This window comes from Cyprinus carpio, chromosome B20 (genome assembly GCF_018340385.1).
Source record: "Cyprinus carpio isolate SPL01 chromosome B20, ASM1834038v1, whole genome shotgun sequence".
In the NCBI taxonomy this organism is placed as follows: Eukaryota; Metazoa; Chordata; class Actinopteri; order Cypriniformes; family Cyprinidae; genus Cyprinus; species Cyprinus carpio.
This window is the reverse complement of record NC_056616.1, coordinates 10,248,386-10,273,658: the sequence shown is the minus strand read 5'-3', so window position 1 is coordinate 10,273,658 and position 25,273 is coordinate 10,248,386. Positions and strand designations below refer to the sequence as shown.

At 36.0% G+C, this 25,273-nt stretch overlaps 2 protein-coding genes across 2 annotated transcripts; both read right to left on the bottom strand.

Moving 5' to 3' along the window:
* Window positions 1–337: 337 nt before the first annotated feature.
* On the bottom strand, window positions 338–3,110 carry LOC109099314 (transmembrane protein 205-like). Its single transcript, XM_042746747.1, has 3 exons — window positions 2,976–3,110; window positions 1,640–1,789; window positions 338–933 (listed from the first exon to the last, which is right to left on the bottom strand). Exons 2-3 carry the CDS (start codon window positions 1,737–1,739, stop codon window positions 635–637), a joined length of 399 nt encoding a protein of 132 aa, XP_042602681.1. The 5' UTR covers window positions 1,740–1,789; window positions 2,976–3,110; the 3' UTR covers window positions 338–634.
* Window positions 3,111–5,644: 2,534 nt separating this feature from the next.
* Window positions 5,645–17,669, bottom strand: LOC109056147 (delta(24)-sterol reductase-like). The gene is made up of 9 exons (XM_042746668.1): window positions 17,192–17,669; window positions 16,491–16,646; window positions 16,074–16,179; window positions 10,907–11,025; window positions 10,569–10,832; window positions 10,244–10,387; window positions 8,453–8,650; window positions 6,754–6,932; window positions 5,645–6,611 (listed from the first exon to the last, which is right to left on the bottom strand). Exons 1-9 carry the CDS (start codon window positions 17,420–17,422, stop codon window positions 6,458–6,460), a joined length of 1,551 nt encoding a protein of 516 aa, XP_042602602.1. The 5' UTR covers window positions 17,423–17,669; the 3' UTR covers window positions 5,645–6,457.
* Window positions 17,670–25,273: the final 7,604 nt, after the last annotated feature.

The following is a 25,273-nucleotide window of genomic DNA, read 5'->3' as shown; positions in this document are numbered from 1 at the left end:
AAAAATCCTCTGAAGATCAAGCGATCAAATCTAAGACCAAAGGGGAAGTCGTGGCCTAGTGGTTAGAGAGTTTGACTCCTAACCCTAAGGTTGTGGGTTCGAGTCTCAGGCCAGCAATACCACGACTGAGGTGCCCTTGAGCAAGGCACCGAACCTCTAACCGCTCCCTGGGCACCACAGCATAAATGGCTGCCCACTGCTCCAGGTGTGTGTTCACGGTGTGTGTGTGTGTTCACTGCTGTGTGTGTGTGCACTTTGGATGGGTTAAATGCAGAGCACGAATTCTGAGTATGGGTCACCATTCTTGGCTGTATGTCACATCACTTTCACATTTCTTCAAATCTGTTTAAGATGAAGTAACAAACTCATCTACATCTTGGATGGCTAGAGGGTGAGTAAAATATTTAGCAAATTTAAATTTTTTGCATGAACTACTTCTTCAAAATTTGTGCATTCATAAGAGAAGTAGAGATGCTCAATTCATAAAGTCTTTTTTTTTTAATATGATTAAAAAATCAGTTCAACCCACTGATTCAAAGATTCATTCACACTGGTTGTCAGCTCACATAAAGCTGAAGGGAAGTTGTTTAGGGATGTCTCTCACCCGAAAACTATCATATGACTTCAGAAGATTTTATAAACTGCTCAAGTCATATGGACCGCTCAAGTCCAAATTTTTTAAAATAGCGATTTGGAATGACATGATGGTCGTTCGTAATTTTTGGATCTTTCCACCATATCTGGGAACAATACAGTATGTTCTGAATACCTGGAAGGCCTCTTTGTCATCCAGCATGTTACTAGGATGGTACATGGCAAAGATGGCGAGGTTGAAGAAAGCGCAGGCTGAGCCGATATGCAGGTAAAACGGGAAGAGCCGGCTCTGGATGAAGCCAAACGTGTGTCGGTTTAGATTGTTGTCCATTACAAAGCCTGAAAAAAAAGAAAGAAAAAAATTAAGTTAACCTTAAAGGACTTTGGATATCATTACACATTATAGTAGTTTCACATATAAACTATCCTTGTGAAAAAGAAGTACACTTTAGCAAACTTTAAGAAATAAAATACTTTAAAAGAATATACTTTACTAAAACTAATATTCTCAGACATTTAACTGCATGTCATTACAATTAAATAAATGCATCAGTTTCAATTTATATTAAATGTAATTAGCTGAACTTTAGAGTGCATTTATGAGTCTGACAAGCATTTGTTAAACTAAAATATACTTTATTGTCAATTCTGTTGAAATGTGTGTCATACTTAAATATATTTGTAATTTCAAATTTGTATTGATGAAGTTGCAATTTAGTACAATTAATATATGCACTTTAAATGTAAAACAGTTCAAATTATCATGAAGAAATTTACATGTGCTTTAGTATGTTAGTCAATGCATCTAAAAACGTGTATACTTCAAGCCATGATTAAACATTATTAAAACATTAAAATGGACTTTAAAGTAAAACCTAAACTTAAAAAAAAAAAGTTTATAAAAAAAATAAATAAACAAACCAAATCTATAAAATATTCAAATTCACCATAAAAATGCAAAAGATTTGAGGTAACCTACACTACAATCATTCTATTAATGATCTATCACCAGTGAAATGCAAAGAAAAACAGTGACCACACCTACCTGCTATGAAGGTGACCCATATCTGCATTCCCCAGAAGGTGGAGATAAACATGAGGTGAAGGAGTTTGGCAGTGACGGGAGGCTCTCGGTCTGTAGACATTGTCACAGGCACACTATCGTCTTTCACCTCCCTCACTCCCTGACACTATGCTGTTTAAAGGTGTGACACAAAAATGACATCAGCCTTATTGTTCTTAAATCACACAAGATTTATGTAAGACTTAGAAGTTATGTACTTGATGTGATGCACAGTACAAAACAAACCCTGCCTTATAAACAAAAGAGGTAGAGGCAATCACCTTTCACCCACATGACTAACAGGGCATACCATAATGGAACAAACCTCCTTAAATAAGAGCTTCCACCTAATATAAATCATAACAGGCACAAGACAAATGGAGAATACTCCTATTGAAAAGTATTTTTTTTTAATCTGTCACAATCATGTTCCAAACCAATAATGCAACCAAGACAAACCTGAGTAAGAACTAGCTCCTAAACTAAAAAATATATATTTTACATTCATTGATATGCATTACACAAATCAAAATATAAACAAGATATGCATTACACAAATCAAAATATAAACATAATCACTATATAGGCTAGAAGTAATAATAAAAAAAAAACAGTCTTAAAAAAAAAAGTTAAGCGATTTATGACCAGTGCACCTTCTGTACAACAAATTTGGTCTAATATATAAAATGGGTGTAATATTTCAGTGCAAGCATCTCAGTCAAATACAATTTACGTAATGAGTAAAACCTTGGCAACCCTGACCCCTGTCACTTCCATTGTATGGAAAAATGTGCCAAGAAAGTGAAATATAACAGTGACTGTCAGTCTAACTAACATTTTCTGTGCTCCACATTAGAAATAAAGTCATACAAGACAGGAGGGTTAAAATAATATAATATAATATAATATAATATAATAACACATTTTTGGGTGAACTGTCACTTTAAGAATCGTAAGCGAACTACTCTGATTCACTACTAACGCCAGAATGTGTGGGCTGTGTCTCGAAACATACTACGCTGCCTACATTAGACTGCATCTATGGCTCATTCTGAGTACGCACGCGCTGTCTATGTAGGCAGCTCACTAGTTCAGATACAGCCATGGTGTCCAAACCTCCAAAGCTTCCGGTTAAGCACAGCAACTCAACAACGGAGGAAAAGTCTTTTCTATTTGAATTGGCACCAACTTCCAGTAGAGACAGACAAGCTCTCGTAGCACGTCATTTCTGTTGCGTCGTGTGAAAGCTACACCTGGGTTATGAAAGACTGGATATCATTACTGCTACATGCTGTCTCCATGATGTAGATCTACTTACCGTACGATCACCCGTGACTGTGTAAAACGTCGATGGCAGGCTGCGCGTCACGGCCAGCAGCAACACCATAAATGTACGACAAAGGAGGAACCGGTGTGCAGGCGTAGTAACTCTGGGAACGGTGGGCGGGGTTTGGTTTATGCGCACTCGGCATTCAAAGCGGGCGGAGTGGTTGGGTGGGCGTGGTTTGCGTATGTTGTCGCATTTGTTGGTGGGCGTGGTTTTAAACACTGGTGGGCGTGCTGTGTGTAGATAGGTTTTCTTGATTACGGTAATTACTGTTGAATGAAAATTTGTTTCTTGTACATTTACAAACATGCACACACACACACACACACACACACACACACGTTGAACCGTTTAACTTTTCAAATGGGGAACAAAACTAATTTATTGTTTTATATACAGCTGCTATTTATAAATGCAATGCATATAACCTAATCCTAACACTTCTTAACTGAACCTGCAATATTTATACTCATTAGATACAGAGCATAAAGGGTGTGAATTAGCAAAATCAGTGACAATAATATAAAGTAGAAGAACTAAAGTATAGCCTATGTTATGAAATTCCATAATTTTACCAAGAAAAAGACACTTTTTACCTGCGTCCCAATTTTTATATAAAAATTGTTTAGTTCTACTTTTTCTAAAAATACAGCAAACTCAGTAATACTGTGAAGTATTTTTACAATTTAAAATAACTGTTTTCTATTTGAATATATTTCACACTATAATTTATTTCTGTGACACAAAGCTGAATTTTCAGCATTATTAATCTTCAGTGTCGCATGATCCTTCAGAAAATATTCTAATATGCTGATTTGCTGTTTAAGAAACTTTTATTATTATTATTATTATTATTATTATTATTATTATTATTATTATTATCAATATTTAAAACAGCTGAGTACTTTTCTTTTTTCAAGATTCTTTGATGAATAGAAAGATCCAAAGGTCAGCATTTATCTGAAATAAAAAGCTTTTGTAACATTAATATACACTATACCTTTCAAAAGTGACGATAAAGATGTTTATAATGTTACAAAAGATTTCTATTTCAGATAAATGCTGTTCTTTTGAACTGTCTATTCATCAAAGAAACCTAAAAGTCTACTCAGCTGTTTTCAACATAATAATAATAATAATAATAACAATAATAATAAATGAGCTGCAAATCAGAAAATTAAAGCAATTTCTGAAGGATCATGACTGAAGAAATGATGCTAAAACTAAAACGTTGAAATCATAGAAATAAATGACATTTTAAAATATATTAAAATATAAAGCAGTTCTTTTAAATAGTAAAAATATTTCACAATATTATTGCTTCTTGGTGTATTTTGGATCAAATAAATGAAGAAGAGACTTATTTAAAAAACATTAAAAATCTTACTGTTCAAAATCTTTTGACTGACACATACTATTACTACAACTAGTAGTGGTATTACAATAATGAAAACACTTGATTATTTTTTTGACAAATATTTGAATAATTTTTGTGCAAAACATCTGATATGTCAGCAGCTGTTCACCACAACAAAGGACCAGTTAACTGATAAAGTTCTTAATTATAGCTGACTGTAAATATTCCCAGAAAATAATCACAGCATCCACTCTCACTGTGGCTTTATATGGCATGTTCAAACTCGTGGATTAATTAGTGCTCAACATGTCAGTGGTTGGTATTTAATGGGTGTGAACGAGCAAAGGACAGGCTAATTCTCTTGGGAGCTTTCTTCACTATTGTCTCACTGCTTTGATGAACAATTGTTCAGGGCATAAGATTGCAGCAATTACTATGTGCAACCAAAGGAGAACAACATCAGTGATTCCTAAAATCACTAGGAACTTCAAGCAAACATTTGTGAGTGGGTTTGTAAATGTGTAGCGTAATAGAAAAGAAAACTTTGTATATTATCTGTGATACACAAATCTCTATGTTGTCTATGGAGAAGCTTAGGGGGCACAAAACAGACATCTCTAGCCCGTCAAACTGAAGGAACCTACAGTACAGTAACCTAGAGAAACAAATTTCATTTTATGAAATAATTTGCTTGTGCCTCTGGAAGGGCAACAAACATGTTTTTTTAGACCTAAAATACTAACCTATGTAAGTGCTAATACTAATGACATGCTCATGTTCCTACAAAATATCAAGTTTCTTCTTATGCAGAAGAAAGCTGTCAATTTCACAGGCACCAGAAAGAAATGATATGAATGTAGCAGTCACTAGAGTGAGACATTGCTGCGCTTGAGGGGCCCCTGCAGCGGAGGAAATTTTATATATATATATAAAATTTGTATGGTTTAGTTTTTAGGGGATATTAATAATGTTGCCAAAAAGAGAAACCCAAAAAGAGAAAAATGTTCTCTTGAAGTAAGGATGTCAATTAATATGACAAGGAGATGACTGCTGAACAAGGTGTTATCATAATGTGACAGCATCACGTTACAGGGAGAGACTGGGAGCCCTTATTGTTTATCTGGAGCAGACGGGTGTTTGTTTTCCATAATGTATGTTCCTCTGCCATAAATCCACTCAACCCAACCAATACACATTAAGCACCACCACAAAAAGCAGGAAAACTTTCCAAAAGCTCCATTATTAGAGGTTCACTGAATATGATCAAAGCCAAATTCACTGTAAGAGACAGCACAGCAATCTGTAGAGTTAAATTATTAATTTTAATGGGTATGTTGAGACTGCTAATTGTAAGACATCCATACACTTTCAGTACAGTGAAAATACAAATATATTGTGAACACAGTATAAAAGGGCAAAAACACATTCTGAAGGCCACAAATACAGTATAGTTATTGTTTTGTTCATAGACCTAAAATAACCTAATCTATGTAACCAACAATAACAGTAACTGTACTAATGACAAAAGTAAATCCATAATTATCACAAATACTGGGCTTTCTAATAAAACTTGGTACTTTATGGGTCTAAAGATTCCCAAATACATTCCCAAATTGTGCCTTGCTTATTTAAGAAGTGCCCTAATGATTTTAGTAGATAAAATATCCCTTTGAATACACCTCAAAAATAAATGACTGTTGAGGGAGGCAACATTCACAATGTAGGAAAATAGAGAATATCTCGCCAAATATTGTTGTTTTTTTTAAATAATCATTGGTGACTCTTTTATTAAAAAATTAAATCAATTATATATAATGCTTAACAGATTATTATGCAAAGTACTCTAAAATAGTTTCATTTATAGTTTATTTATTCACATTTGAATGTACACAAACTGTCTGTTAAGTATTATATATTGTGTTTTAATGAATCTAAGCATGTATTAAACCTTAGGAATAATAAGGGCCTTTTGTCTTAAACATAGATATATGACAAGGGGGTTGAAAGTTTAGCTGGTGCTCCTTCATGAAATATGAATATTTGCCCAATGTGTTCATTTACTTCAACAAAAGGGAAGTATGTTTTTTTTTTCAGCTGTTCTACTGTTTGTTTGGATTCAGTGTCTCGCGTTCTTGCAGATTTTGTCATAGACTTCTGGAAATGCATCTTCACAGTTGAGTTGCTTTCTGAGTTTATGATACAATGTGCCATCGAACATTTCCCAGAATTCTTGTCGTTCCATATATACATCAGCATACAGCATCTGGAATCTAGAAATGGAAGGAAGGACTTGTGTTATACGATACCCTCCAGTATTACTTTTTCACAGATCATTTTATTGAATTTTATAAACAGGTTTTTGAACTTATGCGGTTCTATTAAACAATGGAAAGATGAGAAGTCATAACTGACCCATGTACGTCTCTGACAAACTTCTCCAGCTGCCGTGTGGAGGATCTGGCCTCAAAGTGTTTGACTTTGGGCTCCCCGTACGCTCCGATATCAACATACAGTTCATCTTCATCTCCTTTCGGATGCACCATTCCTGGCTGGTTGGGCAGCACGAAGGGACAAAGCCACAGAGGATACACCTACAGCACACACATAACCATCAACAAATCTATGCACTACAGTGTACATCCAATCACTTTTTTTAAACAGCAATATTGTGAAATATAATTACAATTAAAAATAACGATTTTCTATTTTAATAGATTTAAATATGTCATTTATTCAAAGCTGAATTACTCCAGTATTCATTGTCACAAGACGCTTCATTCTAAAATGCTGATTTGCAGCTCAAGAAACATTTTTTTCTTCTTATTACTGTTGTTAAAAACAATTGTACTGCTTCATATTTTTTTGTAGAAACTGTTACATTTTGTCAGGATCTTGAATAGAAAGTTCAAAAGAAGAGAAATTATTTGAAATAAAAAAAAATTGTAAGATAATGTCTTTTCTGCCACTTTTGATCAATTTAATGCATCCTTGCTGAATAAAACCAATACTTTCAAATTTTTAATGTTTGATATATTGGTAATACTGATATACTGGTAATATATAGACATTGTTCTGATTTGGCTGCTCTAGAGCTGCTCAGTTTGTAGTCATAAAACCTGGAAGAGAGTTAGCTTTTCAAGTCATGCGTTCCCCCAAGAATTTCTAATGGGTTTTCAGAATAGCAGCTGTCGATTTCTGAGCAAAATAAGGTCTGTGGTGAACATTACTGGAACAGACCGACACATTTTGTTCTACAGTAAAAGACATTTTGATGCCTGCTTTCACTTGAAATTAATATACAACTCCTTACTGAAGCTTTAGTATGGTTTGAAATAATAATGTAACATTTAATTATAATTAAGAAATGCATTAATATATTTTTAAAGTGCCCCTATTATGGGTAATGAAAGGTTCATATTTTGGTTTTGAGAGTCCCCAACAAAAAGTTGACATGCATGCAAGCTCAAAAAACACTTTCATTGTCTTATAATATGCCTTTATTTTTACCTTACTTGCTCAACGATTCCCAAACGATTCGCTTAATGATTCATTTTTCTAAACCCCTCCTTTGCATGATGCTAATCTGCAGTGATCGGTCCGATTGGTCTCATTTTCATTTTATAATGCCTGCAATGCCTGATAAAGCAGCTTTGTGAGCGCAGTGCTACTTTGTGTACAGCGTTACTGGGGAAACCGCTATTTTTACAGCTCCAAAAGCAGCACCTAGTGGCAAAGAATGAATTTGCGTTTTCGTTCTGACCAACTCGAAAAGACCAACAAGTGGCCGGGCAATATGCTAATGTTTCATGTTGACGTCAACATGAAACGGCTTGGGATTCGTTTTAAAAACGACTTGTTACAATGATTCAGAGTCAAATCTTTCTTTTAAGAGACAATAACTTTATACATGGTGCACTTTCAGATTTAAAATTTTGCAGGATGTTTTCATTCACTTAGAGCTGTGTTACACACTGCATGAAAGGTAATTTTCAAAAATCCATAATGGGGCACTTTAAAAATAAAAAACGTAAACAAAACTGTATAAATTTATGGTATTAGCTATCAGTTCTCGGCTAAGGTGTGTATATCTGTGTGTGTTTGGATGTCTCACATGTATGTCCTCGTGGAAGCGTAGGATGGCACTCTTGATGTGCTTCATAGGGACCAGCATGTCCTGCACCACGTGGTGCTGCTCGTATAGTTTGCGGATGGTCTCTCCCTGAGTCAGCTTCAGTAGAGAGATCTTTGGAGGAACCATCCAGCCAAACACATACCTGAACAATGGATTATTCCCAAATGGAATGATGTCCTGAAAAACAGACAAGGAATGATGGATGTAAAATAATATGAAATGGATAAGGAGAACAAGATATAGAAAAAGATGACAGAAAAGAAATGACCAATCAATATGTTCAGTAATTAAAGGAAGTATATGTTCATGTTCAGAAAAGTCATGTTTTACAGTCAAAGACACTCCTTCTGACCTTGTCCATCTTTAGCTTTAGCTGCATAATTTATTATGAATAATATTAGACTAGTCCTGCCTCTCAACAGACATTGCACACTTCCTGTAGCTAATGGATGGCTTTAGTGGATATAATGCATCAAAACTGTGTATGCTGAAACTGAGTATGTTTGAGAGTGAAAGAGAAGGGTTGAGAGAGAGAGAGAGAGAGAGAGAGAGAGAGAAACTTGGCTTGATTATGATGGAAGAGAAGGATAATAGTCTTCACTATAACTATGCATTATGGGACAAGTGAAAAATGCTATAGCTAATGGAACCATAAAGGAGGACGTGCATTTCTGACTAAGTGTCTCAAAGTCTTGATACACTTTAAGTGTACACCACAAACCAAAAGCCAAATTGAAAGTTAAAACTTGTAACAGGCTTTCTCAATAAGAGTCTGATATTAATAATATAAGATACAATCCCTAGAGATCCAATTATAATACAACACTAATCATACAGCAAAATGTTAGCATAACTGTGGAGATCATAATCGAATACTAAACAGTGGTTTACAGTGGACTAGAATAAATAAAATGGTTGTATTATGGGATACTCGTTGGAAACTAAAATGGATAAAGGAATAATAAAGACAATTATGAAAATTTTGCAAAAATGATAATATATGTAAAGGTAGAGCGGTCCCAAAAAAAATGATTTAGACATTTGAGCTTTATTTAAAAAAAAATAAAAAATAAATAAATAAAAAGTCATTCCATTATATAAAACAAAAACCAAATGACACTTATTAGAGAAAAACATATATTTAGGCAAAACATTTCAAAACAGAAGTTTGTTTTTTGGATTTAAATTATAAAACAATAAGATACACTACCATTCAGAAGTTTGTTAAATTTATAAAAAAAAGTGACAGTAAAGCCATTTATAATGTTTCAAAGGATTTCTGTTTCAAATAAATGCTGCTCTGTTGAACTTTCTACTCTTTGAAGAATCCTAAATAAAAGAAAAATATTAAAAACAGGAACATACCATGCTTTAAAATATACTAAATTAAAGAAAAAAAAGTGTAAATTTAAACTGTAACATTTCACAAAATTACTGTATTTTTGAAAATAAAATAAAAAAAATAAACACAGCCCTGGTGAGCATAAGAGACTTTTAGAAACAATAAAAAAATCATATAACCACAAACTTTTAAATGGTTGTGTATGTTGTGTAAAAAGAATAATTGCTGTAAATCAAGTTAATGTGATTCTCTAAACAACTATGTGAACATTTTTGAAATATGACACTATACAGCCACTGAAAATCAGAGTGTCTGTCATTTCTTAAAAAAAAAAAAAAAAAACAAAATACAAATACATAAAATAAAAAAATGAAGAAAATAACCAGCATCATTTGTGTTGTTGAGTGAAATTTTCCAGAGTAATTTACTTGTAATTCCCAGAAGATGCTGCGGGTGTGTCTGTGGTAATAGTGCCGGAGAGGAATGTACTCCACTGCAACACGGTTCTGCTTCAGGAAACCCTCCACATGTCGAAAGAACCACGGCTTGAAATAGTAACCTATACAGTTAGTCTAAGAGACAGAGAAAAACAGAGACAAAATGAAACACTATGATAACACAGTGGTATTCAATTGTAGATAAACATGCACAAGTGCTACTGGAAACGTTGGCACCTCAATGGCCCAACTAGTAGCAACTGGGCCAAAGAAATAGTAAAGCAATCAGATTTGCATTACAGATATTCATTATCACCTTGTCAGGCTCTGCATGATCTGTCATGGTGCCCGTCATAATCACAGCCTCGTCCCGAGAGTACTGCAGTCCCTCCACAAACTGGTTCTCCTTATTGGCTGATTCCTCTGCAAACTTCTTGCAGATAGCATCTAGGCCACGTACAGGTTCGTAGCAAAGCTTTACCCATTTGCGAGCTGGGATTATTCGGATCTCTGCCGCAACCAGGAACCCCAGAGTACCGCAGGACCAGGGAACGGCATAGAAGAGGTCAGAGTTTTCTTTCTGTGAGCAAATTTGAAAACATTTGTTTTAACATGTCTTTATTTGTTTGACATCATCTGTAACGACGCCCTCACCTCAGTGCAGCGGACCAGACTACCATCAGCCAACACCAGCTCAAAAGCCACACAGATGTGCTGAAACAGGCCATAGATGTGAGATGAAGACTCAATGCCTGTTCCCATGACCAGCCCACCTGAACACAACATGAGACATTTATGATAAACAGTTTCTTGATGGGGAAGACCTCCATCACAGTAAATGACCAAAAATGCCTTTATAATATAACTGAATGAAATATTCGATATTACTTTTAATATTATACTACTGTTTAAAGGTTTTTTTAAAAAAAATGTTTTTGAAAATTATATATTACAATTCATATTAACTTTTATCTAATAAACATTAATATTTAAATGAACTGTTTTCTATTTTAGTGCATTTTAAATGGTGCCGTCAAACGATTAATCGTGATTAATTGCATCCAAAATAAAAGTTTTTGTTTACAAACTACATTGCTGTGAAAAGGTTATTGCCGTTTCTGTTTTTTTTTTTTTTTTTTTTGCATATGTCAAACTTAAAAGATTCAGATCATCAAACAAATGTTAATATTACACAAAGATAATCCAAGTAAATACAAAATGCCATTTTTAAATGATGATTTCATTTATTAAGGGAAAAAAGCTGTCCAAACCTACCCGGCCCTATGTGAAAAATGAATTGCCCCCTCCTGTTAAATCATGAAAGAACTGTGATTAACCACATTATTTTAGAAAGCTGATTTAAATTTCACTAGCCACACCCAGACCTGATTACTGCCACACCTGATGAATCAAGAAATCAATTAAAGGGGTGCTATTATGCTTTTTCACTTTAATGTTGCTTTTTGAGCATAAAAAAGATCTGCAAAGTTACAAAAGTTCGAAGTCCAATTCAAAAGGAGATATTTTATTTCAGAAATCACTTTTCAAAAACTACAACGAATGACTCGTTTGGACTACAACGCATATTTTTCGGGATTTGTGATATCATAAATATCGAGGAATGGGACGAGACCTGGTTGAGCTGCACTAGAGAAGGCAACGTGGCAACGTGTTATCACTATGTCGGAGACACGCTAGCTTTCCCAAGACAGACAAGCTTAGAGTGGTTACAATCATCCAGGTTTAAATCGCACTCAAATTGATTTGATTTTGACGCAATATTTACACTGAAGCTGGCAGGTGGATATAGTAAGAGGCATGAGATTTCTGTACCAGGCGCGGGGTGCTGCCAATCACAGCACACACTGGCCCAGCTAACCAATCACAGCACACACTGGCCCAGCTTAGGCCCAGCTAACCGATCACAGAGCACACTGGCCCAGCTAACCGATCACAGCGCACACTGGCCCAGCTAACCGATCACAGCGCACACTGGCCCAGCTAACCGATCACAGAGCACACTGGCCCAGCTAACCGATCACAGCGCACACTGGCCCAGCTAACCGATCACAGCGCACACTGGCCCAGCTAACCGATCACAGCGCAAACTGGCCCAGCTAACCGATCACAGCGCAAACTGGCCCAGCTAACCGATCACAGCGCACACTGGCCCAGCTAACCGATCACAGCGCACACTGGCCCAGCTAACCGATCACAGCGCAAACTGGCCCAGCTAACCGATCACAGCGCAAACTGGCCCAGCTAACCGATCACAGCGCACACTGGCCCAGCTAACCGATCACAGCGCACACTGGCCCAGCTAACCGATCACAGCGCACACTGGCCCAGCTAACCGATCACAGCGCACACTGGCCCAGCTAACCGATCACAGCGCACACTGGCCCAGCTAACCGATCACAGCGCACACTGGCCCAGCTAACCGATCACAGCGCACACTGGCCCAGCTAACCGATCACAGCACATTTCGTATTTCAGAAGGCGGGCCTCATTTGATACAGGAACTATTCGAGCCGTTCATGCCAGACTGAGGAGAGACGTGTTGTAATAATGTAAAATATGTAAAAATAATGTTTTTCAAACAACCTAGTGTGAGAGCCTGTTCTAGTACACCACCAAAACACAAATCAAGACAAAATCAAGACCTTGTAAAAGAGCATAATAGGATCCCTTTAAATAGAACCTGTTTGACAAAGTGAAGCATGCTTAAAGAGCAACACATCATGCCGCGATCTAAAGAAATTCAGGAACAGATGAGAAACAAAATAGTTGACTAACTGAGACTTGAGCACTTGTACACCGTTGTGTATCACTGTCTGTAAGTCGCTTTGGATAAAAAAGCGTCTGCTAAATGATTATAAAGGCCAGTCTACCAAAATTACTCCAAGAGCGCAGGCTTTGGGACTCCAGCGAACCACAGTCAGAACCATTATCTACAAATGGAGAAAACTTGAAACAGTGGTGAACCTACCCAGGAAGGGCCAGTCTACCAAAATTACTCCAAGAGCGCAACGACGACTCATCCAGGAGGTCATAAAAGAACCCAGAACAACATCGAAAGAACTGCAGGCCTCACTTGCCTCAATTAAGGTCAGTGTTCATGAAAAACAGCATCCATGGGAGAGGTCCAAGGCAAAAGCCATTGCTGACCAAAAAGAGCACAAAGCCTCCGCTCACATTTGCCAAAAAATATATTGATTATACCCAAGACTTTTGGGCAAATATTCTGTGGACTGATGAGACAAAACTTTTTGGAAGGTGTGTGTCCCATTACTTCTGGCATAAAACCAACACAGCATTTCATAAAAAGAACATCATAGCAACAGTCAAACATGGTGGAGGTAGTGTGATGGTCTGGGGCTGCTTTGCAGGTTCAGGACCTGGATGACTTGCCATAAAAGATGGAACCATGAATTCTGCAATCTATCAGAAAATCCTGAAGGAGAATATCCAGCCATCAGTTTGTGACCTTAAGCTCAAGTGCACTTGAGTTATGCAGCAGGACAATGATCCCAAACACACCAGCAAGAAAAACAAAATTAAGGTTTTGGAGTGGCCAAGTCAAAGTCCGGACTTAATCAGATTGAGTATGCTGTGGCATTCACCTTAAAAACTCCATGTGGCATGCTTCTGAAAACCAGAGTCCAAAATGTGGCGATGTGCTGATTAAAAGAATATCTGAAACAGAAGAGTGCAAAGTGGCAGTTTTTAGATTTAGGGGGCAATTACTTTTTCACTTAGTGCCAGGCAGGTTTGGACAGCTTTTTTCCCTTAATAAATGAAATAATTATTTCAGAAGTGCATTTTGTATTTACTAAAATAAAAAAAATATATATATAATATAACAGGATGGGGGCAAAAAAACTTTTTCACAGCACAGTATGTTTATTTTTATGTATATATAAATACACACACATATAGTCTAAATTTATATATGTCTCTCTCTATATATATATATTATATTTTATATTATATATAAAACTTTTATTTTGGATGCGATTAATCGTATATTTTTCTTAAATATATGCAAGCATGTGTTTGTATTTCTATATACGTAATAAATATACACAGTACACACTCGTATATTATCTAAACAAAAACTTTTATTTTGGATGCGATTAATCGTGATTATTGTTTGATAGCACTAATTTTAAAATATAATTTATTCCTATGATGGCAAAGCTGAATTTTCAGCATCATTACTCCAATCTTCAGTGTCACATGATCCTTCAGAAATCATTCTAATATGCTGATCTACTAGTCAAGAAACATTTCTTATTATCATCAAATGATGAAAAAGTTGTGGTGTGGAACATTTAACAAAACAGTATTTGTTTCAAATTCTTTCTTTTTGTGTGTGTGTAATAGTATTCAATGGCACAGTATTAGTATCTATAAATAAAAACACACACACACACACTTAACTTTGTAACTGTATAGTATATTGAACCATGAACTATATATTCATATATTATTCCCGCTCAGCTCAAAACAAATAACTATAAACAACATGTTAACACTTAGTGCAGATTTTACTACCAAAATATGGGACATATTTCTTTAAAAATATCCATATTTTGTAGTTGGGGTCACTTGGGATCTGCTAATATGAGTAACATTTTTAATAGACTAAAATATCTTCTCTATGTTTACCCATTACATTAATAAAACACAATAATCTTAAATAGTTCTCCACAAGAATTTTTTTTTTTGCTTTATTTTTAAGCTTAAAAAAAAAAAAAAAAAAAAAAAAAAATAAGGCAAATGAGCGATAAAATGGAATTGTCAAAAACCAAAACAGTCAATCTTATTAGAGATAAGTGCCAACTGAGCGATAAAAGCCAAAGGTCAAAAGTCCAAATAACTGACCTTTGATTATAGACGCATTCTAAACTGCTTTTAGGAATGGTTTTGTTTAAAACGATCGCTTTCAAACAGTGCTTACATTATCAAAGATATAGGAATCAATACATGTGGCCAGAAATATCTCCTATCTTTCAACACTTCACAAACACAACACACCTTTCCAATGTCTTATTACTAAGTACTGTGTCTCTACAGAATTACAAATGAATTTGAAGGAGAGTCCGTGTAAAACATTTCTCCACTGATGAGCACTCTTTTCTGAGATCTATAAACACTTTCAGCAATAGGACCCGTATCCGCCCTAATCTAATCTGTTTTACTGAAACAGGGACAATGCTCATCCATAACCTAATTACAAGCAGCCTCTGATGCACCACACACAGCATATAATATTGATCAGGAGAGAATGTTATGCTCCATTTAAAGAAAGCGAATATCTGCAAGTGCTCAGAGACATTAAACAAATCCCTTGTGGTGCATGCGGAAAGAAAGGGAGAGATTATACATGTCAGAGATGACTTACAGTCTTTATAGAAATGGAGAGAAGTGTTACTGTGTGCTGAATAGAAAATGTTCAAATGCATCTAGACGCCACATAAATAAGAGTTTGCTGTAATCTGAGACTTGGTAACAAACAAGCATACCTATGCTTAACACACAGATGCAGAAGAAAAAAAATATATGTGAACCCTTTATGTGTATGTGTGTTACTGAAATTATGCAGGAATCCATAGAATGTCCAAAGGTTCACATACTTTCACCTGCAAATTTTACAATAATTGAAATAGTAAGTTAATATTCAGATTTACTATCTTACAGAAAATGTACCACGGAGCCACTTCCTCAAATGCAAAGTAAGTTGTTTTGGACAAAACATCCAGTGAATGATGCAGGAATAATTAAATACTTGTTTATTCGTTTCTCTTGTAAAACCTACCAACTGTGAGGTCGTCGAGTTCAGGCAGCACAGGCAGGGTCCAGCCAATAGAGTTGAGCAGAGCAGTCACCTGACCCATGTTAGCTAAGGGTTCCACACGTACCACCTGGAAAAAATAACAAAAGTTTGATTTGTTGTTTATGATAATTGTACATTTCCTCACTTTGCATTGTATGTTTCTATCAGCTATTTGGACTCTCATTCTGACGGCACCCATTCACTGCAGAGGATCCATTGCTGAGCAAGTGATGTAATGCTACATTTCTCCAAATCTGTTCACATAAAGAAACAAACTCATCTACATCTCGGATGGCCTGAGTGAGAAAATGTTCAGCAAATGTGCATTTCTGGTGAACTATTCCTTTAACTTTAAATGAGGAGAAGAGATTTAAAAAAATAATATCTGGAAACAGCCACCTGCCGTTCTGTGTCCACCTCCAGAATGTCCATCATGTTAATCATGATGTTCTTGTGCGTCTTCTTGTATTTTCCCACCCTGAGAGATACAGTCAGCCATCCTGGACGACCTGTGCACATATGTTTCTTCCCTCCCTCTTTTTTCCATTCTCGCACCTGAAAAATTTAAATGGTCACATTTTATTAAAACCAGATTGCATCGAGGTCTCATCAAATTTATACATTCATATTTTTTTAACACAGATTCATCCAAACCATAATAAAATTACCGAAAACAATTGTAATTGTTTTAGTTAAAACAATAACCACACTGATGCACCTGTCATGGTAGGGGGCGTGTCAGTAACTTTTCGCCACGCCCCTTCTTTCACCTACCCCATAACTTGCAGAGGCTGCCAGCTACCTTTGTACCATCAATTATTTTTATTTTTTATCAGAATTTCTTTGAAGAGGCACCGCCTACATTTTATAGATCAAGCCGTTTGCACATTTAATGTTTTTTTTTTTTTTTTTTTTCATGCATGTTCATTAATATTACATGTATTTCTAACTCGTATGCATAATGAATTATCATCAATACCAAAGACTATATTCAAAGATATACTTGAAGGGACCTTTGGCAATACTAAAGTGTATTAAATAATAAGTTATTCAAGAAAGTATGTAACATAAAAGCATTCTGCTAGAAGTTTTGCAGGTACCTGTCTCTGAATATCTCTGACTCGCTGGTCGTGCTGCTTGGGCGCTGAGCACATCTTGAAGATGATCCACGCGCGCAGGTAATAGTACACATCAAAGATGACGGATAAGGGGAGCAGAAAGAGGCAAACGAAGATCCATCTCTGGTGTACTATCACGTACTCCAAGCCCTTCACCTTAATCCATACCAAAAACAAGACAACTAACCCACCCAAATATAACAACGGATCCATTCCGACAGCTTTTTAAAGCACGAATCGCCTAATTACAATGCAATTTAAAAACGCATGGAGCTTGTGGCTGGCTTTTGACTTAACAGACGCTTTTTATTTGTATTCTCAGCGGACGAGCATAAAACCACATGCATTAACACTGTCTGATAAACTGCTATTAAATGCGATTTCTCGTATTCCCTGTGCGCGCACTTTCCCCACTTGCCTACACTATTTGTCATCTATAGCCTATATTGCACGCTGTTTAGGAACTTGCCCAGGTGGTCTAAGCACCGCCCCCAGCATGCGATGATTGGCCAGTAGCGTGTCAAATCAGATGACACCAGCGGTTGCGTATCATCTCTTCAGCCAATCACAAGAAAGAAACACCGTCACACCATTGACTCAGTGAGATGTGTTCATTATCATACAGTCGTTGAGAAATGAGGCGACTTGTGATAGCAGTACAGTTATAGGCATACATTTCAGTTTAAAAGATTATTCCAATACTCCGATACTACAATTTAAAAGATTATTCCAGTACTATAATGTAAAACTTATATAATATTCTTACCTGGGTTTAGTTGAGGGTTTTATCATAGTGGTTTCTGAGTAAAAATAAATTATATAGTTAATATTAATGGAAGACTAACACCTTTTGGTTCATACAACGTTAATTTTTTGCTTAAAAAAAAAAAAAAACATGAACCATAATAGACTGCTTAGGTGGAGATCTGTGATTGCTGGAATATTTTTGTTCTACAACATTATACACAGTCACACGTGAACTTTGAAGTTTCTATGTTCATGTGAAAGCTGCTAAAAAGGATTAACTACCACAGAGTTCACCTGCTTGACTGCTTTGACTTGGTAACAAGTTAGCAATTTCATAGCAAAAGAAAACCCAAGTCACTGTGCTTAATTTATGTTGTAGAACAAAACGTGAAAATCCCTTCAAGTAGGTTCATCAAACATTAAAGGGGTCCAAAAATTTTGTCATCATTTACTCATCCTTAAATTGCTCCAAACCTGTACGATTTTATTTCTTTGGCTGAGCACAAAAGAAGATATTTTGAAGAATGTGTATAACCAAACAGTCTATTGGCCAGTACCAATAGCCTTTTCATAGTTGTAGCCTAGTGGTTAGAGAGTTTGACTCCTAACCCTAAGGTTGTGGTTTCGAGTCTCGGGCCGGCAATACCACGACTGAGGTGTCCTTGAGCAAGGCACCGAACCCCCAACTACTCCCCGGGCGCCGCAGCAAAAATGGCTGCCCACTGCTCCGAGTGTGTGTTCACGGTGTGTGTGTGTTCACTTTGGATGGGTTAAATGCAGAGCACGAATTCTGAGTATGGGTCACCATATACTTGGCTGTATGTCACGTCACTTTTTTCACTTTCATATAGTCCTTCATATAGTCCTCCAATAGTACTTCCATACTATGGAAGTCAGTGGCTACATTTCCGAATTTTCCATTTTACGGCAATATTTTCCAACATTCTTCAAAATATTTTATTTTGTTTTCAACAGATGAGAGAAACTCATACAGGTTTGGAACAACTTGAGGGTGAGTAAATGATGACAAGCACATTTTTTATCGCTTTATTTTACAAAATAATAATAATAATAATAATAAAAATAGATAAAAAAATCTAAAAGCTCTATGAAATTTGTGAACAATATGCTTTCTACATCTTGACGTCATCATGACTGAGCAGCATGAAGGGTTAACCGGCAAAAGTGATAAAGGCTACTATGTATTTATCAACTGGATTTTCATTCAAACCTGTCCATATCTTGGGGGAAATCTATTTTAAAAAGGTTAGGGATCGCCATGTAGCTACAACAAATAGGCTTATGTCTGCTTATAGGCTATGTCTTTTTGTTGGGAATCATTTTCAAATTCATGCCAATAAGCATCTGGCCTACAGACGGCTCTGGGGTGGGGCATGAACTCTAATGATGCTCTTATAATGATAGAGGAGTTTGACAGCAGAGCAGCTGCGCTCATTTGACAGCATGGACTAAACGTGATGCGCGTGAACAGCAGATCACCTCTACGATCGAGTGCATGTTACATTTGTGTAATGCACATTATGTCCTTTTTTACTACAAGTGCCTAAATCAAGACATTGGGTAATGTGAAGGCATTATCAGTCATAAAATGCGCACAGGATATGCAATTTCCTTTAGAAGTGAACCAATGCAGACAAGTCCCCGTGTGAGGAACTTGATTCGCCCTGGAGTCTCCATATCATCTTGAAGCTGTACGATGCGCGCGGAACTTTCCAGATAAGTCAATGTTATGAATTTACATTATGCCGTCACTACATCATGGCGCTATTTTTATTGGAGTATTTTTAATAGTCACCGGTGGTTCCTCCGCGTTTCTAACTTCTAATCAAAGTCGCCTGCAGGCGTTCAGCATGTGCTGTGTGGTGCTCGGGGCGGTGATGCTCATATTAGGGATCTTCTGGGCGATGAACGGCAAGAGAAACCCGGTGCCTTATAATGAAGAGTACAGCCACGACTTCAGTCAAGCCCTGTTCACCCCACCGCCCGGAAACCACTTCCCCGAGTCCCAGTCCGTCTTTCTGCACGGGTAAGTGGGGGATCGCATCATAAATTCACATATAAATGTCTCCGTTGATGATTCTGATAAGATGAAGTAAAGAAAAAATCATTGTCCGAGCAATTTGGAGTTGAGTCGTAGAGTTTCCATTCAGAAGTGCATTAAGCTATAGCCTTTATCAGGATCAATCTAGAGTTATTAGCAGAGGGACTCGACAACTCATAAAAATAAATAAATAACGTTTTGTGTTATTTTAGTTGCCATAAATGTGCTAACATCCACTCAGGTAACTATAAAATTGCAATTTCAAGATATATTTAATTTACAAGTAGGCTATAGATAAACAGATAGGCAGAGAGTAGAATTACTCATGAAATTGCAATTTTATACGTAACTTTTACTTTTTATATTGTACTTTTTAAATTGTAAACATATTTTTATGCACTTTAAAGTAATTATATATATATATATATATATATATATATATATATATATATATATATATATATATATATATATATATAGTCCGTCTAAAAATGCAATTTTATGTTTTGATTATATAAAATTTAATTTATATGTTTTGAGTAATTCTATTATTGTAGAATTACTCATGAAATGCCATTTTATGCAGGCTACTTTAAACTAGCTATATTGTACTTTTTAAATTCTATGAGTAATTTTATGTACATATAGTAGAATTACTTCTAATTTATATAATTGCCATATTATATTATTATATATATATATATATATATATATATATATATATATATAGGCACTTTTGACTCAAAATATCTCATCTTGATGTTGTATATTGTTCTTATTCCAACACCCATGAATCCAGCCTAATCTCTCTGAACTCAAACTCCATCTCACATTTTATCACAGGTCGTATAATGCCATGTTATACATTACATTAAAAATAATTGAAATAAATATAAACATTTTTCAACATATTTTCAACATAAAATAAAAGAACAGACCTGATGTACCATAAAAAAGAGTTAATTTACCAAAAAGTAGCCCACAGATGCATGCATTTTCATGCAGCTTTTTTTATTTGACTGTAATAGATAGGAGCAAACATTGAGATAATTTTACTTTTCCACCCATAACCCAAATCCCTCTGGATTTACGCCATCTCTCTTTCCTTTCCCCCTCTCTTTCACCATCAGATGTCATTAAAAATCACTTAGAGGAGAAGCCTAAGAACCGTTGCTGCACCTCTGCACTGCTATCTGATACTCAAAGGCCCTCTAGTGTTGATAAACAGCTCATACCAGCTTACATTCAGATTCTGCTTCCCCAGGCCCAGCACACTTATTAAAAATAATAATCTGTGATTGTGTTTTGAAGGACTTTGCAAAGGCGATGTGTATATGGTGAAGATTTGGATTATCCCCCGATGGAGCCAACCTGTTTTAGCCCTACCAGTCGGGGTCGGCCACCTCACTGGGACATGGAACCTCCCCCGCCTTATGAGGTGGCCATCAAAACCACTAGGAGCTCCACGCACCTGAGACGCAGCTACTCAGACACACAGCTGCTCACTGAACCTCTGTTTGGACGCTCACGGGAGATTAGTTTTGAAGTGTGACATCTGAGCCACGTTCATCTCTTGAGACCCAAACTAAGGAGCTGAATAGCCACCCTAAGTATTCGCAAACAAGTGTTGATGAGGCTTCAAAACAGGCATTGACAATCCACAGCTCGTCAAGTCGAGGGGGTGTTTTGTGCCTCTTGAGATGGTTCTGGTCTTAAACATGTGTTTACAGCATTTATTTCAGACAGATATGTAGAATACTGTGCTTTTTCTCAAATAAAATGCATTATAAATAAAAAAAAAATCTATAATCAAGCTGTTGGAAATAAGTGGTTAATATCTCATTAAACAAAATGCAATGCATTTTTTTTTTTAAAGAAGGCTTTAATTTTAGTTAGACGTACCAATTCATACCGTTTCAAGTCATCTCAGTAATATCTCAAATTCTATCTATTCTAGTCTATACTTGTGAGAATGTGAAAAAAAATTAGCTTCTGCATAGAAGTGTATTCAGTTCTGTAGTCAAGTGAATCTGTCAAAGCTAGTGAATCACAAAGATGTCAAAATAAATTACAATTAAATTTATTGTTTAATTATTATTATATTATATTGTATAATAAAAGCCATTCACAACTATAATTAAATGTAATTAATTACAAGAAAAAATTCACAATTGATACATTTTACCAAAGTATTCCAAATCAAAAATAAATTTACAGTACCTCCTTTTGCACTTAAATGCATTTGCAGCTGATTTGCTGTCCTGCAACTGTAATTTGCATGATATTCCAACACTTTTGAAAAAAATATCAGACAACAGGTTCGATTAATAACGAAGAAAAGTGTTTAATTTGTGTATTTATCCATTTTTTAGACTCTCAGGGTGAAACGTGTTTAATGTCAAGAATAATTTCGTGGCATATATGAGCGCACGATTTTGACTCAAAAAGCGCATGGTCAGGTTACTGTAGAGATCTGGCCAGAGAGATGATTTATGCATAAAGCACATATTGTGGTGGCTGATAATGGGAGCACATCTCTGAGAAAACCACAAAGCATTACTGAGTTTAATGATGAACTAATGCTCTGTTAATATTGTTTGGAACACTATAAACATTACATTCCCAGCCACTGCTTCCTCTGACTCATCCATTACAATGATATTCTTCTTTTAACAAGGGCACTTCTGGGTATTCTTTACATTTTATAAATATTCTGTGTGTTTTCTTTGAACTGCAATGAATAATCTACCGAGGGCTATTGACATCAGTTCTGTTTGCATGCTAGACATTTATTTGAGATGATGTACGTTCTTTTATTATTATTATTTAAATCTTAACTAAAGGATAAACAAGACTCACACTTTTCTTTTCTGCAGAGGTATGTCCTTCTCAGTGTTTGGAAGTGAGTGAGGTGCCCCTGATGTTATGCAGAAGAATTAATCTGAGACCATTGCAGAGTTTCTGAGACTTTTCAATGACTGCTCATCAAAGGGTTAACAGTGAGCAGGACGGGTGCAATGACGCAACGTTTTTGTTTTTACATTAACTTATTAAACTGTTCTAAATATTGGCTAATGTTGTGGCAGTACAGTGTGGCTTCATCAGTTTTATCGTGAAAAAAAGCATGTGTGCATTGAATAAAGCTGTGTATTGTATCAGGAATCTCTAAACTTAATAATATCAAATTCTGTCACTTTGCCCTAGCAGCCAAATGATCCGTTCTTGGACTGGTTTAGTGAACCGGCTCACCTGAATCATTGAAAAGATTCACTTCAAAAGAACGATTCATTAACGGATCGGTCGTCGCTCTGAAGTGGCACCAACCCCCGCCCATAAACTCTGCCACTTCCTCCTCATGTTTAAATGCCAGCAGAGACTCAAACAGATCGACAGACACCGATGGCTGTTGGGAATAATTTGACTTTCCATAAGGATTCTCTAAGGAAATGACTATCTGAGTGGCGATTTCCGTCGTAAAGTAAAGAGCTTGCTGACAATTATTATCCCCGTTGAGTAGCCTATTCAGTAGAGATAAGATAAGACCGTTCATTAGAAGAAACACTTACACTCATCCACTGATGGTCAACATCAAAACAAACGCGCGTCGGACTGCGTCAACCCGACCAGGTAATGCATTTACAATGACGACGTGAATAGCATGATTTTTGTTACATATTCAGTCACAGTGTTAAATCTTAAAATTCGACTATAATAATTGTAACGACATTTAAATACCATTTATGTATTGTATTTAATATGGATAAGACGGTATTAGGTTGATACAGTATTCATACATTACACTGTAATAATGCAAGTATTAGGCTACCTTGTCTTAAAGACATATTTTGCCTCATTTAAACTTTAAACTTACTTTTTTTAGCGCAACTAATGTAGTCATTTTGCTTATGTCGTATTTCTGACTTCTGAACAATTTATTTATGTTACCACATGAAGCATTTAGCTTAATGAAGGTTATTAGATATCTTATGAGCAATTGGATTTATATTGAAGCATGCTGCAATATGTCCTAATATGCTTTAAGATGTTTTAATATGTAAAAAACATCTTTTCTGTCTTGGGTGCAAGTGTAACATTAACTTATTTATGCTGCTCTGTGTGTAGGATGGTCTCTGGTCTCTTTCTGGGATCTGCGAGGATATGAACTGACGCCGGGGCTGGACTGTCCTTTGTGCTGTGCCCTGCGCAACACAACTTGAAGCACATGCTCAGACTATCATACACACATGCACAGTGATACGTGTGGTGTTACAAGAGCAGAAAACAACCTGTCTACTAGTGATGGCATAGCCAGAAGAAACAACATGTCCTTCCAGCACAGATGGCAAGTTTCATTGGGGATCTTGCTTGTGATCGCAGGCCTGGTGCTCTTTATGACAATAAATATGTACATTATTTTCATTAGCATGCCTTTAGTGTGTCTGGGCCTTTTTATTCTCATCCGTGCCGTCTGCATGGTCATTAAATCCAGTCATGTAGCTGTGCCGGGTCACTTCCTTCTACACCCGCGAACAGGCACCCGTTACACCCACCATCAAGCCATTGCAGTGCAAAGGTAAGAAGCAAATGCTGTACTATTTTTGTGCATAAATATCATTATGAGGCTAATTTATGAGTGCAATTAAAGAGATCCAAGGGTTTAGCCAGAGTTGTGGCAACTCTATACAAACACGATGAGTGTCATGGAGTATGTAAAAGTCAAATCAAGTGTCTGGAACACTATAAAATAAACAGAGAGACTAAAAGCTGGAATAGACTGCATGACTTTTAAAATCAGAACAGATTTTAATATTTGCACGCTGGTTCTGACTTTTGGCAATGAGCACTGATTTGTCCAGACTGCAAATTGAGGCAAAAATCATAGAGCGTATTCCAAGTTTTATACGTGGACAACATCAAAAACAGAACAGAACATAAATAATAAGGAATTTTGAGAGGATGCGTTCTTGACATGCACTCTTTTCTTTGTTTGTTTTGTTATAAATCTATAAATGCATTCAAAAATACATTTAAAATATGATTCACACATACATACAATGTCTCATTTTCTATGATAAACATGTTTTAAATTCCTGAGTTGCAATTAATTTTGATATTTGGAGGCAAATAGAAAATGTCAGGGTGATACAGTTGTTTTCACAATGAAGGGGGAAAAAAATCCTCATTAAAAGGATAAAATTCTTGAAAATAAAACAATCTTTTTTTAGTGATTCTATGTATACACAGTACGTACTTTA

Coding starts and splice junctions, on each gene's coding strand:
- LOC109099314 (XM_042746747.1), bottom strand. CDS start 1,739: ATGTCTACAGACCGAGAGCCTCCCGTCACTGCCAAACTCCTTCACCTC. Junction 934..1,639: donor ATGGGTCACCTTCATAGCAG/GTAGGTGTGGTC, acceptor CTTTTTTTTCAG/GCTTTGTAATGGACAACAAT.
- LOC109056147 (XM_042746668.1), bottom strand. CDS start 17,422: ATGGATCCGTTGTTATATTTGGGTGGGTTAGTTGTCTTGTTTTTGGTA. Junction 10,388..10,568: donor ATCATGCAGAGCCTGACAAG/GTGATAATGAAT, acceptor TCTGTCTCTTAG/ACTAACTGTATAGGTTACTA. Junction 8,651..10,243: donor GCATCTTCTGGGAATTACAA/GTAAATTACTCT, acceptor TCTGTTTTTCAG/GACATCATTCCATTTGGGAA.